This window comes from Pezoporus wallicus, unplaced genomic scaffold, assembly GCF_028554395.1.
Source record: "Pezoporus wallicus isolate ANWC-B61680 ecotype Strahan unplaced genomic scaffold, APGP_CSIRO_Pwel_v1 contig_6401, whole genome shotgun sequence".
Classification (NCBI taxonomy): Eukaryota; Metazoa; Chordata; class Aves; order Psittaciformes; family Psittacidae; genus Pezoporus; species Pezoporus wallicus.
This window is the reverse complement of record NW_026638608.1, coordinates 1,874,966-1,891,837: the sequence shown is the minus strand read 5'-3', so window position 1 is coordinate 1,891,837 and position 16,872 is coordinate 1,874,966. Positions and strand designations below refer to the sequence as shown.

Below are 16,872 nucleotides of genomic sequence, written 5' to 3'. Positions count from 1 at the left end.
CTGGTATCTGAAGGATTTTGAGACTCCCTTCATGAAATTAGACAACTAGTTTTGTTTTGGGGTTTGTGGTTGTTTTGGTTGGTTGGTTATGTTTGGTTTTGTCTCATGTACTGTCATCAGCAGAAGGAAAGGGAAAGCAATTGGTGGGGAGAGGTGGAAGACTTTCATCACTGTTAATTGGCGAATGCAGTAAGTATGTGGAGTTCAAAGGATGAACTGCTTTGAAAACTCTCCTTCAAATGGACAGTGCTGCAGTTTACCTTCTGGGAGAGGCCTACCTACAGAAGAATAGAAAAGCTTTCCACAAAGCAAAACTGGCTTTGCTTTGCATAGGAAAGTGGGTCCTGCCTCTGTCCTGCTTCCTAAACTGGCTGAGGAGATAGATGCTCTGGCACAAGAACAGCGTGATGCTATAGAAACACAGCAGAACCCTGTGTGCAGGGCAGCCCTGCAGCTGGAAGCTTGCTTCCAGGAAGAGGGAGAAAGCACAGGAGCAGAATCTGTCATGCAGAATTTATAAACTTACTGGTGCATTTTAATAAATGATGGGATTTGCTTTAAACTTTGGAAGCTTGTCTTTTCCTTTGCATTGGGTGATACTCTCCTTACAAACCTTGTGTCTAGTTCAGTTGAAAAGGCTTTGGGAAATGGAGGGGTTCAGCACATCCATAACTGGAAGAGTTGATGGTGAGCTGCTGCTGAATGTTCTCTGCGTGCAGGAGAGGCCCTTTTTCATTGGTTTGTGACTTGTTGCCAACTGGAACTTTGTTCCTTTGTTTCCTTCAAGGTGCTCTGAATGTCAGGATCCCCTCACTAACTGGTACTATGAGAAAGATGGGAAGCTGTACTGTCACAAAGACTACTGGGGGAAGTTTGGGGAATTCTGCCATGGCTGCTCTCTGCTGATGACTGGACCTGTGATGGTAAGGACTCGGAAGGACTCTTGCCTGGAGGCAGGACATGCCTGCCTCCAGCTCCTCCAGCTTGTCTGGGAGTTGCCATAGCTGTTGAGATAACCAAATAAACTGAAGGTAATAGTCTCTTTACTATGCTAATCTCTAATCAGGGATTAGAAATGAGGTTTGTGTGTGCACCTTCTAGAGAAATATTACTTTTGAACAGGGGTAGCTCTTACAGGAGGGGGTTATGAGGATCTGAAGCATCAAAGACAGCAAGGTGCTGAAATGCACAAGCATGAGAAGTAGGAAGGTGATTAAGGGGACATCAGTTTCTTTAGCACAGTGGTTCAGTGTCTCCAGGGGTGATTTTCCACTGCACTGCAGAGTCAAATCTCTCAGCCCAGCATAAGCAGCAGGTTCTGATTTTGGGGAAGGTTGCCATCCACATCCCACCTATACTGTGGCCAGAGTGGGTTTCTTGAAGTGTCTTGAAATAGTGCTAGCCCCAGTTGCGTTGAAGCATTGAACTCTGCCTGCACGATATGGAGCTCACTTAAACGTTCCCCTCCTTGCCACAACCTTGCAAATAATTAACCTTTAAAACTGTCAATGAAATACAGCCATCATTTTTCTGAGGCCTAAATAAAAGCAGCATGGTACTCAGTAGTGATTGCTACCTCAAAGGGGAGTACTGAGAAAAGCACAGATGATTTCTCATTGCCTGCAAAAGTCTTTGCAAAATACTGTCAATAAGGGAAGTTCTCATAAGGAAAAGAGAAAAACAGATCAATGAATAAAAATACTCTTTAAAGGTATTTTGTTGTCTCTGTCTCACAACTCGCCTGTTTTTCCCTGTCAGCTGTCTGGTAAAGTATCTGAATTTGTGCTCTGCCTGTCTGCCAAGAGAAAAAAAGCCCTTTCAGCCCTATGAATTCAGGCGTAACGTTAGTTATCTTGCCAAGAGCAACTGAACAGGAAGGTTTAATAGGTTTAATAGCTTGTTTACTAGTCTGCAGCAGACTGTCAACTGGGGTTGATAGTTGAGCAGCTGCCAAATATAGCAGAGGTTCCTGACACAAGCTTTACTTTGCACACTGATGTGTTTGTTTCAGGGAAGATTTGCAAACAGGGTGCCAAGGATGGTGTTCAGGAAAGGTAGAGTGGAGTAATATAACTCTGCAGTAAAAAGATGCCACTTGATTGGAGATCTGTATGAACATATTCAGGAGAGGAAAGCCATAGCTGCATCTGCTGATGGGTTTTGGCCCTGCTAAGCTACTCCCTTTTCTGTCTGTAGGTGGCTGGCGAATACAAGTATCACCCGGAGTGCTTTGCTTGTATGAGCTGCAAAGTGATCATTGAAGATGGTGACACTTACGCACTCGTGCAACATTCCAGTCTCTACTGGTAAGATGGGCTGCACGCTTTGCCCCAGAGCTGCTCCCTGCTGGGAATGTAAGCCATGTTTAGCTGGCTCAGTGTGGGCCAGCTCAATGCTACACTAAGGAATGCCAGGAAGCTGCCTTTTGGGGGAGGGAGGAATGGTGTATGCACTAAAAGCTAAAACTTATGTCAATGAAAGAAGTTAGAAGTGCGAGTTGGGCAGGGGGGATAGGACACTGCTATAATGACTTTCTTCACTTCTTTTAGTGGAAAATGCCATAACCAGATTGTGCTGACACCGATGATAGAAAAACACTCTACTGAGTCTTTGCGTGAGCAGCTGCCTTATACACTGACCCTCATCTCCATGCCAGCAGCTACCGACGGCAAGAGGGGGTTCTCCGTGTCTGTTGAAGGTGGCTGCTCCAGCTATGCCACTGGTGTCCAGGTGAAAGAGTGAGTATGACCATGCTGTGTGTAATGGACATGTCTGTGCTGAGGGAGCTGGTAATTCTGCAGCACTGCTGTCCTGCCGGCTGCTTTAACCGTGGAGGGGACCTGTCTCAGCCCAACAGGGACATATGTTTGTGTTTGGTCTCCATTTCACTCTTGTGATGTCCGCAAGTGATAACTTTATTTCTCAGAGCTGTATTCTTCACCAAACACAAAACATTCGGAGAATTGTTTTGGACTAACAGTTTTTGTCATTGGGCAAATGAAGAGCAGCTCAGACCTACGCGCTTGGTCTAACAGTAGCTCCCTGTGTTGGTAGATTGGCATGGTTTTATTTCAAAACACCAATATGAAGGGAGCATCAGAGATCAAATGTTTTTTATCATTTTGGCTAAAGTGACTTCATACCCACGCTGTAATTCCCATGTTTAGAGTGAACAGGATGCACATCAGCCCAGATGTCCGGAACGCCATCCACCCTGCAGATCGTATCCTGGAGATTAATGGAGCTCCTATTCGTACATTACAGGTGGAGGAGGTGGGTAGAGTTCTGTTCTGAAGCCTCCTTCTCTTCTGCCTTTCTACAGCTTTTCTGTTTCTTGGCACTGTTCTCCCACCCTATATACAGTGTGTGTACACCCATAGTACTCATGCTGGAAGTAGGAATAAGCATGAAGACAAGCTTTGCTACCCCTTGCAGCTGAAGAGGAAAATGTACAGCTGGAAACACAATTAGGATGCAGTTCTGATTTTGTGGCATTCAAACAAGAAGGGAGGTAATAAAAGTGTAGGGCTGTGACATCTCAGAGGACAGAGAGGCTGTGAAGCGTCTTCATATATTGCTAGTGAAGTCCACTGTTCTGATCATTTTAGAGGCAGCTGCTAATAGACAAAGCCTCAGCTGATCCTAGAGATGAGTTTCTCATTGCAAAAAAGGTATTTGATGTCTGTATTTACAAGTAAAAGTATTTGATGTCTGTATTTATGCAGATAACAGGTGATGCTGAAAGAGTGCAGTGAGAGTACCGTTGCCTTCACTATGCACGGGGTTTATTTACTGTCGGTGCTGAAGAGGAGCACAGTAGAGACCTCTCAGACAAATCTCCATGTAGCTTTCGCAAAGCAGGTTTTTGCAGCCTGTTCAGGATGGAAGCTTGCATCGTTTAGCAACGCTTCTGAGATGGGTTGGAAAAAAAGTGTTCTGTAGAACCATAGAACACCAGGTTGGAAGGGACCTGCAGGATCAACTGCTCCAGCCTTTCTTGGCAAACGTGTGGTCTAGACAAGACGGCCCAGCACCCTGTCCAGCTGAATCTGGAAAGTGTTCAGTGCTGGGGAATCCACCATTTCCCTGGGGAGATTATCCTAATGGCTTATTGTTCTTAATTGTCCTCTTGAGTTCAATCTGAATCTCCCGGGAGTAACTTGTACTCATTACCCCTCATCTTTTCCTTGTAATTCCTTGTAAAAAGGGAGTCTCCATCTTGTAGCCACCTTTTAAATACTGGAACATGGTCATCAGTTCTCCCATAAGCCACCTTCTCTCCAGGCTGAAGAACCCCCCTCTCTCAGCCTTTCCTCATATAGCAGGATGCCCAGTCCTTGGATCATCTTTGTGACCCTTTTCTGGACCTTCTCTACCCTGTCCACACCTTTTCTGTACAGGTCATTTGTAGTGACCAGAAAGGAGAGGATCTGAACAGCGTAACAACTTCTGTATTACTACCCTGATCTGCCTGCATGCAACTAAACCACAACTGTGGAGTGCTGTCACTGAACTCTCTACTCTGATTGCTGAGGGGCTTTCTGCTGCATCTCCTCTGTCGCCTGTCATTGTGTTCCTCCTGTGTGCTATCATCTTGTGCTTTGGCTTGATTTCAGGTGGAGGAGCTGATCCGCAAGACAAGCCAGACGCTTCAGCTGCTGATAGAGCACGACCCTGTCTCGCAGCGCTTGGACAGGCTTCGTCTGGACTCCCGTCTTCCCACACACATGAAGGCGCCCATTTCCCCACGCTCCCTCTCGCCACTGGACATCAAGGAGAACCTGGAAGGAACGCTCCGACGGCGCTCCCTCAGGTGAAGACCTGGAAGTGCTGCCTCTGACCTTGCTTGCCTTTGCCCTCTCCTCCCTGGCTGGGTTGCTCTGTGCCTTAGGATTGCACATCCCTGCGGAGACATGACTCATCTCTGATATGAGCCTTGGTATAAACCACTGGTGAAGCAGTGGAGAGCTTCAGATTGAGCTATTGACGTGTACTCTCTCCATTACCTTTCGGATGGCAAACTTTCTTTAATAAAAAATATGGAGCTCAACGTTTAACATAGAAAAGCTGTTAAGTTTTGCAGTTAGCAAATGGAAAAATCTGATTTTTACCAGCCTTAAACAGCTGAGGAAGAATGTGTCCTTAAAGGGGATACGGCTGAGACGTGGGAGTTGGGGAAAACCTCGTCTTCCTAGTCTGGGGCACCGAGTTGCTCATGTAGTCATTTACCAGTATTTTAATCTTTGTTTAGAGATAGCAAGTGCTGTGTCTTCACAGCTTCCTCCTCCTCCTGTTCACAGAGCTCCACCTCTGACAGTCCAGGAGATGTGCTGCTGTTAGGCAGCTCTGACCTAGAAGCTGCTGTAGGTTTGTAAAGAGCTTCCATGGTTCTGGGAGAGCATCTGGCTTTTGAGGTACAAAGAGCACTGAAACATCTAGAAATGACCTTTAGGAGCTAATGATGGGATATGTTGGACAAAAAGTTTCCTAGCCGCTTCCCTGATCTTTCTGTCTCCTTTGTTTTCTAGGCGAAGCAACAGCATTTCTAAGTCTCCTGGTCCCAGTTCTCCAAAGGAACCGCTCCTCCTGAGCCGTGACATCAGTCGTTCGGAATCCCTGCGATCCTCTTCTAGCTGCTCCCAGCAAATCTTCCGGCCCTGTGACCTGATTCATGGCGAAGTACTAGGAAAAGGATTTTTTGGACAAGCAATCAAGGTGAGGGAGGTCCCCAGGCATTCATCATTTACTTTGATTACAGCAGTATCTGCCTATCTCAGGATCCTTTACCACTGTCTCAGTGGCCTTTGTCTTGCTGATAGTGACTGGTGATGGAACTCACCTGGTTTGCCCAGTGAGATCCATTTCTCTTTCATTCCCTGACCGTGAGTGTCTCTGGCTGCAGGCAGTCTTGAATTCCCCTTTGAATGCCAACCTTGGGCATACATACTGATCTCCTGAGTCAGATTTACAACTCCAGAGTGCCTGTGTCACAGCACTCACCTGGGTAACGTGGCAGAATGGGGAGCAAGCTACACTTTCTCTTACGAGCATCTTTCCTATGAAGAGGTGCATTCAACTTCCCAGTACAGCATTTCTCACCCCCCCTTGGTGTGCCATGCTGGGAGATTCGCCAGGCTGATGTAGTGACCACCTCTGAACCCCCAACAGAGCCTAAATAACTTGTCAGTGTTCTGTTAGTGGTCAGGCCTTGCATGATTCTCACGGTTAAAAATCTCCATTAATAGCAGTTCTCTTGTATTTAAGCCCCAGTCTTGACTGAGGGTGCTTCAGCAGCTATTCACCATGGTGTGGGACTTCTCTCCTTACACCTGTATAAAGTTCGGGTGTCCAGCCACCATATTCATCTCATGCTTCCATGGGAGGTGGTGAGACAGTACTACAGACCCAATGCTTTTGATCTATACTAATGAGCATTTCTCTTCTCCTCTGCTCATAGAGAAATAACAGGCCCAGGTAAGCAGAACCTTTCCTCTGTCGCATGCTTTTGTCATCTGTGTCCCCACAGTTAATGGCACAAAGACTTTTGTTTTTCTGCTCAAGTTACCCAATAGCCATCCTGTTCTGGTGCATGCTCTGGGAGTTAAAATTGCCCTCTTGGAGGTTCATGATGACACTTGTTTCAGTTTTGCTGGTATGTCAGCTTAAGAATTCCACATAGCCTTGTCTTGTCTTTGTCTCTTCACTTATCTTTATATTTGGGTATTAGATGTCCCTGGCTTTCATGTCCCTGGCTGAAATGTGTAGTGTTCCCTGGCTCGCTACTTGTTTATGGATGCTTGATTTCAGGCGGGAGCAGAATATTGTACTCTTGCTTTTCTTGTGTTATTCTATGCGTTTGTATTCCACCTGTATCAGCCATGTTATGTCCCATGGTTCTAAACAGAACTAGTGTGCCACAGTGTTTGCAAGAGCTTATAAACTTCCTCAGTACTGTAACTGGGTCTTGTGTTCTGGATTGCAGTTCTAGAGGTTTTCTGAAAGGCTTTTCATTTTAAGGGGTATGAGGCTTTTCTTGAGCTTCAGATTGACTGCTTCTGGTGCAACAAGTCCTGTATCTGGTCACAATAGTTCCCTTCTGTTCTTAGACAGAAGGTGGCAGTTTAGTTAGGTGCAGATCTTAGGGAGACAAAGCTGTCCAAGTTAAGCAAATGAAGGGGAGAGGATTTCCAGGACAACCTGTGTGTCAGAATTTGGACCCTTTCTGTTCACTCATGCACCTGGTGCAAGCAAGGCAGAGCAAGTTAAAAGAAACCTCTGGAATACAGCAAAATGCCAGGAACTAGTTGGATACAGGCAAACAGCTCTTGAGGAACTGCAAAGGCTTTCCATGTCCAGAGACAGAAAATGTATCACCTGATGTCCATAGTGGGTTTCTGTGTGTTTGCCACCATTCTGGGACATTCCCTGCAGGCAGCAATATACTGCTCCCTAGGAGCATGGTAAAATAACCTCTTTCTGCCTTAACTGAATAGCCTGTATATCCCAGTTCTGCTTGCACATAAGTAACTTCTTTAAGCTCATCAGAAACCATCAGGCTTCAGAGTCCCCATAAAACCGAAGCATGTAGTAATGTAGATTTGGGTTGTTTGGTTTGGTTTCTGATGCAAGTGAATGTGTGTTCCTTTGCTGATTCAGAATGTAGTTGTTAGGGTCTGGGTACAAAATGTGAGCATCATGCTGGGCAAATACTTTCTGGAATGGAACTTAAGGCATGCACAAGTACAGAACTGATGCCTTCAGAGGCTTTGACAGCCTGTATTCATGCTCATCCCTGTGCTACCTAATGTGGAGACTTCAGCTCTGGTTCTTGGGATGTTGTTGTCTCCTGGCATGATCCTTTGTCAGTGTTAGGTAGTTTCTGTTTTACATACAGGATCTTTGCTGAATTCTGCAAGAAGATATTTTATGCTCTTTTCTGCAGATCCCCAGGCTCAGAATTTTCTCCCATCTATTTTCCGCTCTGTATGGAAGGGAATGCTACCCTCTCTTTCAGAAGAGTTGCAAGAGCATTGGAGCTATGTATTCTTGAGCCCTGCCTATAGCTGTGGTTTCTGTTTCCACCAGGTGACTCACAAAGCAACAGGAAAGGTGATGGTGATGAAGGAGCTGATCCGCTGTGATGAGGAAACACAGAAGACTTTCTTGACAGAGGTAGGAGTAAGATTGCAGTGTGTGGAACTCTCTTCCATCTTACCCATAGAGTGATCGTGCCAGCATCCTGGCAGGAATCAAGGCACTGAGGAGGGAGACAGCACACAAGGAAAAGCTGACATGAGCTGAATGTTTGCTGCAACAAAGTGTGACTCACACTGAACACTAGACATGGCTTCAGTTCCCAGTTCATTAATTTTTCAGTGATAAAAAGCAGCCTGAGGCAAGTGGAGCTGTGCACTACATAAAGGATTTATCTTTGAGCCTTGTGCATAAATACAAATGATGAGGGCCAGTATCTGTAAGATATTTAAGACTCCTGCTGTATATAAACTATTTTCTTGTTGACTGTCTACCATGCTTTTTAAAGTCAGATTTAGCTTAAAGGCAGCTCCCTAAACACCTAATGCTGTTATTCCAGCCCTGACACATACTGCACAGACCAGTTAGCTGCCCTGGAGAGCTCCTGCCTCTTAAAAGTTTGCCAAACTCAAGAGTGCTCTCCTTACAGACTAAGATCACGTTAATTGCACAGCATGAAAATGAAGAGGCAACATTTAGTTGATTGCTTAAAGTTAGGGTTTGAGTGTACTCTGTGATCCCCAGGGGGGACCTCTAGCATTGTCAGCACAGAGCAGATCTGCCAGGACTTGTTTCATTATCTTCTTTGGGGTGGGATGTCTCTGCTTCCCAGGTGAAAGTCATGCGCAGCCTGGATCACCCCAATGTGCTGAAGTTCATTGGTGTACTGTACAAGGACAAGAAACTGAATCTCCTCACTGAGTACATCGAGGGAGGCACCCTGAAAGACTTCCTTCGTAATGCGGTGAGTATGGAAGCCTGGTAGACCTCTGCTCAATGAGGCTGACTGTGGTGTTGGTTGTACCAGCCTTATGGTACTTTGTTAGTCTTCTCCTATGGAGCTGTGTGGAAAAACTTCTTCACACCTGTGGGTAGCCCGAGGCAGAAATCGCTTTCTTCCTGGGGCTGTATCATCTTTCTGTGACTGCTGCAAGAGTCTCTGTTGCAGAAGAATTGCTGTCACTAACTGGCTGGGAAGACAGGCTCTGACCGTTGAGGATTTGTCTTTCAGGACCCGTTTCCCTGGGAGCAGAAGGTCAGCTTTGCCAAAGGAATTGCCTCTGGAATGGTGAGTTGGACTGCCCCTTTATCAGAGAGTGACCTTCCAGGGTCAGGGTTAGGTACGTCAGTAGGGTGATGTATGAGGGGGTTTGGATGCTGTCTGGCTACTAGTATCTGACTGTTGAGGCCTTTTAAATGTGAAGGGACACATTTGCCTGGAAATCCCTAATGCCAAGTTTTCTTTCTCTGTTTCAGGCTTACTTGCACTCCATGTGCATCATTCACAGAGACCTGAATTCACACAATTGCCTAATCAAGTTGGTGAGCTACACCTCTGTTCCCCACAGCATGCTGCTCCCCTCCTTGTCATTTTCCTCCCTTGGTTTTCTCCATGTGATTTTTCCTCTTTTGTCAGAATAGAACTGATTTCAGAGAGGCTTTTAGTGCCCTAAACAAGGGAGCTTCATTTTCACATAGGATTTCCCAGACTAATCTAGCTTTCCCTGTTTCTTCATTCTGTTCTCTCATCCCCTTTCCTGTCATAGCATCTCCTATTAACAGTGTTGTTAGGAGAGTTAGTTCAGCTCTGTTTCTTATCTCAACTATGAAATGTTCTCTGCAGCTGCTTCTGTTCTTTCAACCACTTGATGACTTTTTTATTGGCACTCAGGATTCAGACAAGTGTGCAGGTGTGTGCACAGGTGTGTGCTCTCTCTTTTTGATATGTTAGGAGGCCACAAGATTTTTGTGTAGTTTCATTCCTTCAAGCCTTATCTTTGTTCACTGGCTGAAATATGGGATTGGCATGTAGGCTTCAAATGACCCAGGATGAAAGTCTAAACTAATTCCTGGCCAGGTAGATTAGGAAGGTCTGAAAAGAAAGGTCCAGCTTTGCCCTGGCAAAAGTAGCCAAATTGATGGCATTAGTGTAGTGACCACACAGAAAATAAGACAATGATGAGAAGAAACGATGTTTTGGGATTGTGAATTGGGTATCTAGGCAGCTTGCTGTGCTCATCTGGCTGCAGGAAATCTTGTTAGTTTCCCTTACAGTGTAGTTGACAGCAAACAGGAATTGCAGGCTCTTTGCTCCTCAGAGTAGCTGAGCATAATCGGTGGCTTGTACTAAATCCCTTGTGCAGGATAAGACCGTGGTGGTGGCTGACTTCGGTCTGTCTCGGCTGATTGTGGAGGAAAGGAAAAAGCCCACTTTGGAGAAGCCATCAGCCAAGAAACGAACCCTACGCAAGAGTGACAGGAAGAAGCGCTACACAGTGGTTGGCAACCCATACTGGATGGCTCCAGAGATGCTCAATGGTAAGATACCAATACCAGGGTGCAGGTGAGGTGACAGCCTGTGACAAGGTACAGGGATGATAAGATTACTGAAAGCTTATGAGCCCTAGTAACAACCAAACCTATTAGGGTCTATGGTTTTAGACCTGCTAATATGCGAGCTTATTTATACACACAGGTACCCTAGCTGCACTGCTCTTGCAGTACCTGACCTGATAAGCCTTTGTACCAGCTGAGGTAATGCTTCTGGCTTGACAGGAGGATTCTTCAGGAGGGCAGCAGGCCTAAACTGCTCCGATCTAGATAACAGGCAAGACAAAAGAGGCCTGAAATAAGACTGAACCTGAGACCAATTTCTGTTATAGCCTCATGCTTTGGAACTGTCCCTTGAGACAGGAAATCATCAAACTCCAGGATGAGGCATACATGTGCTGTCATGTAGATCCAGGGAGAAACCATCTGCTGCCAGGTTTGCCGAAGCCTCAGGACTGGGGTGGGAGTGGTCCAAGTGAAGGGCAATCTGGTTTTGGCACACAGCCTTCCATTGCATTAAGGATGAACCCTTAGGGAAAAATCTGCCCCTGCAGGAGTCAAGGTAAGGGTGAAATGCAGTGGAGACAATTTCTTCCTAATAAGCAGGTCTGTCTGGCCAGTTTAGCTAGCTATGACATCAGATGTCTCCACCAGGGAAGGGAGGACTGGGCTCCTCTCCCCAGCTTTCTTGTGTGCTGTTCTGTTTTCCTTCTCTCAAGGCCTACAGGCCTTCTCGGAGCCTGTCTCAGACCTGGCATTTGTCAAAGAGACCAGCAAGAGCATAGTCTGACATCACCTCTGAAAGCAGGGTTGTTTACCAGATACTGGCTGGGGAGGGGTGCGTCTGTAAGCAGAGAATGGCCTGCTGGAGCCAGCCTGCTCTCCCAGGTTCAAAGTGCTGCCAGTGTGTCATTTATTATATCTGCGGTCACTGCAGCAGGGACTGGGCATTCCCTGGCCGCTGGGGAAGCTGAACAATGACTCTGCACTGTAGAGATGCACTAGAACAGCACTAGAGATGCACTAGAACAGCAATCAGTGGGAATGGGCAGAAGCTTTCCACAGTTAAAATTAGGATTTGCTCAGACCTCTGATACACACGGTTTCCCTCTGTTGTCCCTGTAATTCCCCACTAGAAGAAAGGAGTTAAAACAAGCAGTGGCAGTGTATAGGAGGATGCAGTCGGTATACATGTCTTGGGGCAGCTGGCCCTGCTCAGATTTAAACCCTGCTTTGTCTCCTGTTTTAGGGCCTTCCAGGGAATAGTCAAAGTAGCTTTGGACTGGCAGATGCTGAAATAGCTGGGTGGGGAACTGTCTCTCCCAAATGTGAATGTCTTATGTTTCCTGCAGGACAGAGCTACGATGAGACAGTGGACATCTTTTCATTTGGGATTGTTCTCTGTGAGGTAAGGCCAGGACATTACATGGCATCTTTAATAGACCTCTTCCCCACGGCCATCTTCTCACACACATTTTATCAGCTATTTCTCTGAGTCTGCAATCTCTGACCTAACAGCACAGAGACTGAGGCTGGGACTACAGGCTCAGCCTGCTCTGCTTCCTCAGGGAAGATAACTGTTTTGTTTCTTCCCGGACTGAGAGTAACTGTTAAGAAGTCCATCAAGTTCTGACTGAGCCCTGGTATCCATTTGAAAATAGATATATTCCCTAAAACTGTGATACTTTTTGCCTCTTCTACTGCCTCATTAAAAGACCAGTCAGCTGTATCTCAGCAAATTCAGGGCCTCCACTGAGGATGGCACTTCACTTCAAAGAATGGGGAACAGAAACCTCTTTGCAGGTCGATTAATGAAGCTTGCACCCTGAAGTCTGTTGGCTTAGTTTATCTCTGAGCCAGTGCACAGTCTTACCATTATAGCAGTCTTTTCTGTCTCCAGAGCAAAGAGCACAAGTCAAAAGCTGCAAGGTATTTTCAGTTTAAAAGGTAAGATGATTGAAATAGAGATGAAAGGCAGAGTGTTACATGTACTGATAACACAGCAGTTACAGGGACACCAGGGAAGACCAGCACAGTTTCATCTTCAGTGTCTGAATGAAGAGGACAAATAAAATATCTGTGCATACGTCTCTGTGGCCTCATCTGGAGCTCTGTTTATGCTGGGCTCTCCTCTCAGAGAATGTTGTGGTTGTGAGTGATAAATTCAGGAACTTGAAAAATTTGTTTGTGGAATTATAACAATTGTTTCATCTAGAAAAAAAGACATAGTAGCAAAGAAAGCAGACAAATAGGGGTAGGATCACAGGCACATTTTGCTTGTCACCAAGATAAAGATGCTAAAAAAAGATGTTACACACTCAAACAGATAAGGAAATAATCCTGCCAAAATACATAATGGGCGTTCCACTGTCTAGTTACAGGATGTGGTTGTCCTGCTGAGCTGTTGGCACAGAAGAGCCTGGGTGGTTATAAATAACACCCTCTTTGTAATACCAGTGAGGCTTTAAACCCAAAATTCTTCCCCATGTGAGCATTTGTATTGACACTGACCTTGACTGCTCTGTGCTGTGGGTTCCTTCCCTCCTATTACACTTTGAGTCCTCTAGTGCTGGAGGTGGTGAGCACTGGGGCGTCTGAGTGCTGGGGCAGGGCTTCCTTCTCTTCCACCCAGCCCTTTCCTCCAGCAGCTCTGCCTGCAACCTCCTGAGCTTTGGTTCTGGTGGTTCTCTCCACCCTTCCCATCTGGCTGTGGAGCTGAATCTGCCAGTAACAGAGGAAGTCAGAATATGTGGTACTGTTGACTTCACAGCATCACTTAGGACATGCTCCATAGAAAGGAGTTTTGCTGGTGGTGTGGTAAGATTGTGTGAGGGGAGAGATGGGATGGTGATGCAGGTTGTGTTGGTTACCTGTGATCAGGAGGGGCTGCATCACCCCCAGCAGCATACAGCAGTTGCTGACCCAGCAGGAAGACAGGGTTGAGCTCTCTGGGAGGTGCACATCACCCTGCATCTTCTAGCAAAGACCCTGGGGAGATGGAGAAGGCATCCGGGCCTTCCTTCACAACAGCAGCCACATCACCACGTCTCATAAAAGCTTAACATGCAGTTTGTCTGTATGCAGTACAGTGTGCAACTGGCCCCATTGGAAAGCAGGAACAGTGTTTCTGCTCTTTCCCTTTCACCCTGATACTTTGATGGGGCCCCTGCCTGGTGCTGATGTTCTCTATTTGTTAACACCCTGGAACTGTTGCTGTACTTAAGCTCTTCTCTCATTTTTCCCTAGATCATAGGCCAGGTTTATGCCGACCCGGACTGTCTCCCACGCACACTGGATTTTGGCCTTAATGTCAAGCTGTTCTGGGAGAAGTTTGTTCCTGCTGACTGTCCTCCAGCCTTCTTCCCTCTGGCTGCTATTTGCTGCAGACTGGAACCAGAGAGCCGGTAGGGCTGGGGTTTGGAGGGCTGCTCTTTGTAAGCTTGGAGGATGTGTCTTTATCCCCTTAGTGGAAGGACTACTCTGCACAGAGGGTGGAAGAGGGCTCCTGTGGGAATGCTCAAAGGCTTACATGTGAGGAGAGACTAAAGACTTATTAGCTTGGGAGAGACTTCTGTATATGGTGGAGGTTTCTGAAACAGTTCCTGAGACAGAGGGTAGAGGAGGAGTGGTTGATCAGGGTTTCTCATGTACTAAAAGTAGGGGCAGACCTTGGCACCAGCTCCGAAAGGTGAATGCTTCACCTCCAGAGTTGATGCCAAGTGGGTTCCAAAAGAGCCAGACTTCCCTGGTCATCAGCTGTAAAAACAGGTAGCCAGACAGATGGGATCTTTGCAGTCTCAGAAGCTGAATGGGGAGGGATCACGTCCCTGCTCACACCTCTGTGCGTGGGACAGTGGCTGGATGGACAAGTGCCTCAACCTTTTCAGATGCTGCTGTGCTTCCTCCTTCCCACTCACATTTCCTCACTGCTGCTTCTAGGCCCCCTTTTTCCAAGCTGGAAGATTCATTTGAAGCTCTCTCCCTCTACCTGGGAGAACTTGCCATCCCCCTTCCATCTGAGCTGGAGGAGCTGGACCACAACGTGAGTGTGCAGTATGGACTGAACCGTGACAAGCTACCTGACAACACAACCTAGTCAGCTCATCCTGCTGCCTGCCCCGCTTCATTGGAGCTGAGTGACAGGGAGGGAGATGCACTTCAGCCACTTCCAGGGCATTAATGGAGCACCACGCTGTGCATTTGCTGCATTGCCTCTCTCTCCCCACCCAACACCCCTCCTCTTGGACATATGATTCACTGTGGATTTTTGGCATGTTTCAGAAGCAAAATGGGCTGTTTCCTGCCAACTGCACCTAGGAAAGCTGCTCAACACTACTTTTATGGCTTGAGAAGTGTTTCTCTGGCCTTTCCAGGCTTCTTAACTGTGGTGCCTTAGAACTTGGCTGCAAGCTGTGAAGCCACCCTGGCCTCTCTGCCAGGGAGGGATTTGCTATAGGAGACTCTCCTGGGTAAGGACCAGCACTTCTGGAACTGCTTCTCCCACTGACTACCCTGCACATAAAGCAGGGGAAATTGGACGTCCAGCAAAAGGCCCCACCAGGACAGTGTGTGTGTGTGTGTGTGTGTGTGTGTGTGTTTGTGCATGTGCTTTCCAGAATAACCCACTGAGATTTTGGCCTCCAGGTGCATCACAGGGGAGGAATTGAAAAGCCCCAGGAATTGGGCAGCTCTCCTGAAATACCTTGTCTGTGGGGAAGCGTGTATGAATTCTTGTTTTAGTTTGGTTTTGTGGGTTTTTTTCCTGCCTCTGTCTCTGAATACCTCCAAAAGCCTGCCTAGAAACACTAAGACTGAGCTCTGCTTGCCCCTCCTAATGGTGATCAAGGCAGGTGAGCTGCTTGAGCATCTTCAGACCCTGAGCCTGCACCGTGAGTCTGACTGCCCAAGAACCTTAACCTAGGTGAAAGTATTTGAACCTGAATGTGTAGAACTGTGCTAAGCACTGACTGTGGACATCCCTGGAGTGCTGAAGCTGCCTGAGCTCTCGGCCTGTAGACATGAGGTGACAGAAAGGGTGGCAGAAGGTTCTCTTCAGCATACCAAGGGTTTGAAGTGGCTCAGACTTTGTGCATGGACAATGACAAAGGGGGATAACCCCAGAGTTACTTAAAGGATGGACTTGTCATGAACAGAAAAGTGCTGGAGAATGTCCCCTTCTCCCAGGAGTGGCAGCTGGAGAACTAATAATTCAGTTGCCATTACCTCATCCTTTCCTGCAGTTGCTCCCTTTGAAGGTCCTTCTTGCCTCTGCTGCTGCAGCACCTGAGCTGATTCTCCAAGCAGAAACTTTCCTCAGGGTCATTCCCTGCTTTGGGGGAGAAAAAAGGGCTTGGAGTCATTGGGAGGGGTGTGTTTGGGGGGATGTTCTCTTCCAGCACTTCTCTACTTCCTCCCTTGGAGGGAGAAAGAAGAAAGCTACTGCTGCAGTAGCTTACATGGTTGGCAGAACAGAACAAAATGTGGCTCAAGTCCTGCTCTCAACTTTCACAGACACCTTGGTTTAACTGGATTTTTAGTGTGATCTTTTCTCTCCCCACTCCCTTCAGTATTGAATGGTGGGGAATGGGTGTTAGTCTTTGCTGTTACTTTGATTTCCTCCCCTACCCATGAGTTTAAAGTATTATATAACATAACATGGGACCAGCCATCACCTGACAAAAGGTGTGAGTGTGGGGGTGTGATTTTAGTCTGTGTAGTGGTGTTTTAGAAACACTGGGGGACTCCCTGTGCTGTGAGTCGGTGGAGGAGCCTCTCTAAACTGGGTCCAGTGGACTCAGGATTGTTAATAGGATTTGCCCTTTCTTTTCCCCTTCCAGGTTGGTTTGTGAGGGGACCCCTGAAGGGGAGAGTCCTGGGTGATGTGTGGGTGGGGGTTATGAACTGTGATTTGCACAGCTCCATGTTCTAACTAAATTAAAAAGCATTAAACATGCTACAAAAACAACATCTGGTTGCCTCTGTTACATCGAGCACAAAGCTGTAGCTTGCTTGGGTTTCTATTGTCACAAAATGGGAACAGCAAAACTGCAGAGATCTGGTATCATCTAGAACACCCTTCCCTGAGCCCAAGGGCTCTGCCACATCTACAGAATTCTAGAGATGCAGTGCAAGTACTCTACAGTACTATTTACCTGGAATGATGGAAGAACTTGCCAAGGTTTTTTTAAGAGTGGACAGGAGTCAGCAGAAAATGAAGCCTCTATTTTCCTTTTCTGATCCAGGGATAAAAATACAGCCTGTTCTTGGAAACATCTTATTCTGAAATAT

The 16,872-nt window shown here is 46.7% G+C and overlaps 1 protein-coding gene across 4 annotated transcripts in view; it reads left to right on the top strand.

The window, feature by feature from the left end:
• The window catches only part of LIMK2 (LIM domain kinase 2), an 80,528-nt gene that overhangs the window by 15,226 nt on the left and 48,430 nt on the right, over positions 1 to 16,872 (top strand). For 3 of the 4 annotated variants that reach the window (XM_057411461.1, XM_057411460.1, XM_057411462.1), the window contains 14 exons: positions 788 to 923; positions 2,197 to 2,306; positions 2,550 to 2,738; positions 3,168 to 3,273; positions 4,617 to 4,813; positions 5,529 to 5,715; positions 8,086 to 8,172; positions 8,867 to 8,998; positions 9,266 to 9,322; positions 9,511 to 9,576; positions 10,398 to 10,572; positions 11,937 to 11,992; positions 13,831 to 13,988; positions 14,524 to 16,536. In XM_057411461.1, the coding sequence (XP_057267444.1) occupies positions 788 to 923; positions 2,197 to 2,306; positions 2,550 to 2,738; positions 3,168 to 3,273; positions 4,617 to 4,813; positions 5,529 to 5,715; positions 8,086 to 8,172; positions 8,867 to 8,998; positions 9,266 to 9,322; positions 9,511 to 9,576; positions 10,398 to 10,572; positions 11,937 to 11,992; positions 13,831 to 13,988; positions 14,524 to 14,680 (1,813 nt within the window). In that variant the 3' untranslated portion in view covers positions 14,681 to 16,536. Of the gene's footprint in view, positions 1 to 787; positions 924 to 2,196; positions 2,307 to 2,549; positions 2,739 to 3,167; positions 3,274 to 4,616; positions 4,814 to 5,528; positions 5,716 to 8,085; positions 8,173 to 8,866; positions 8,999 to 9,265; positions 9,323 to 9,510; positions 9,577 to 10,397; positions 10,573 to 11,936; positions 11,993 to 13,830; positions 13,989 to 14,523; positions 16,537 to 16,872 lie in introns of those variants that run through there. The other variant, XR_008972425.1, reaches the window with a different exon arrangement.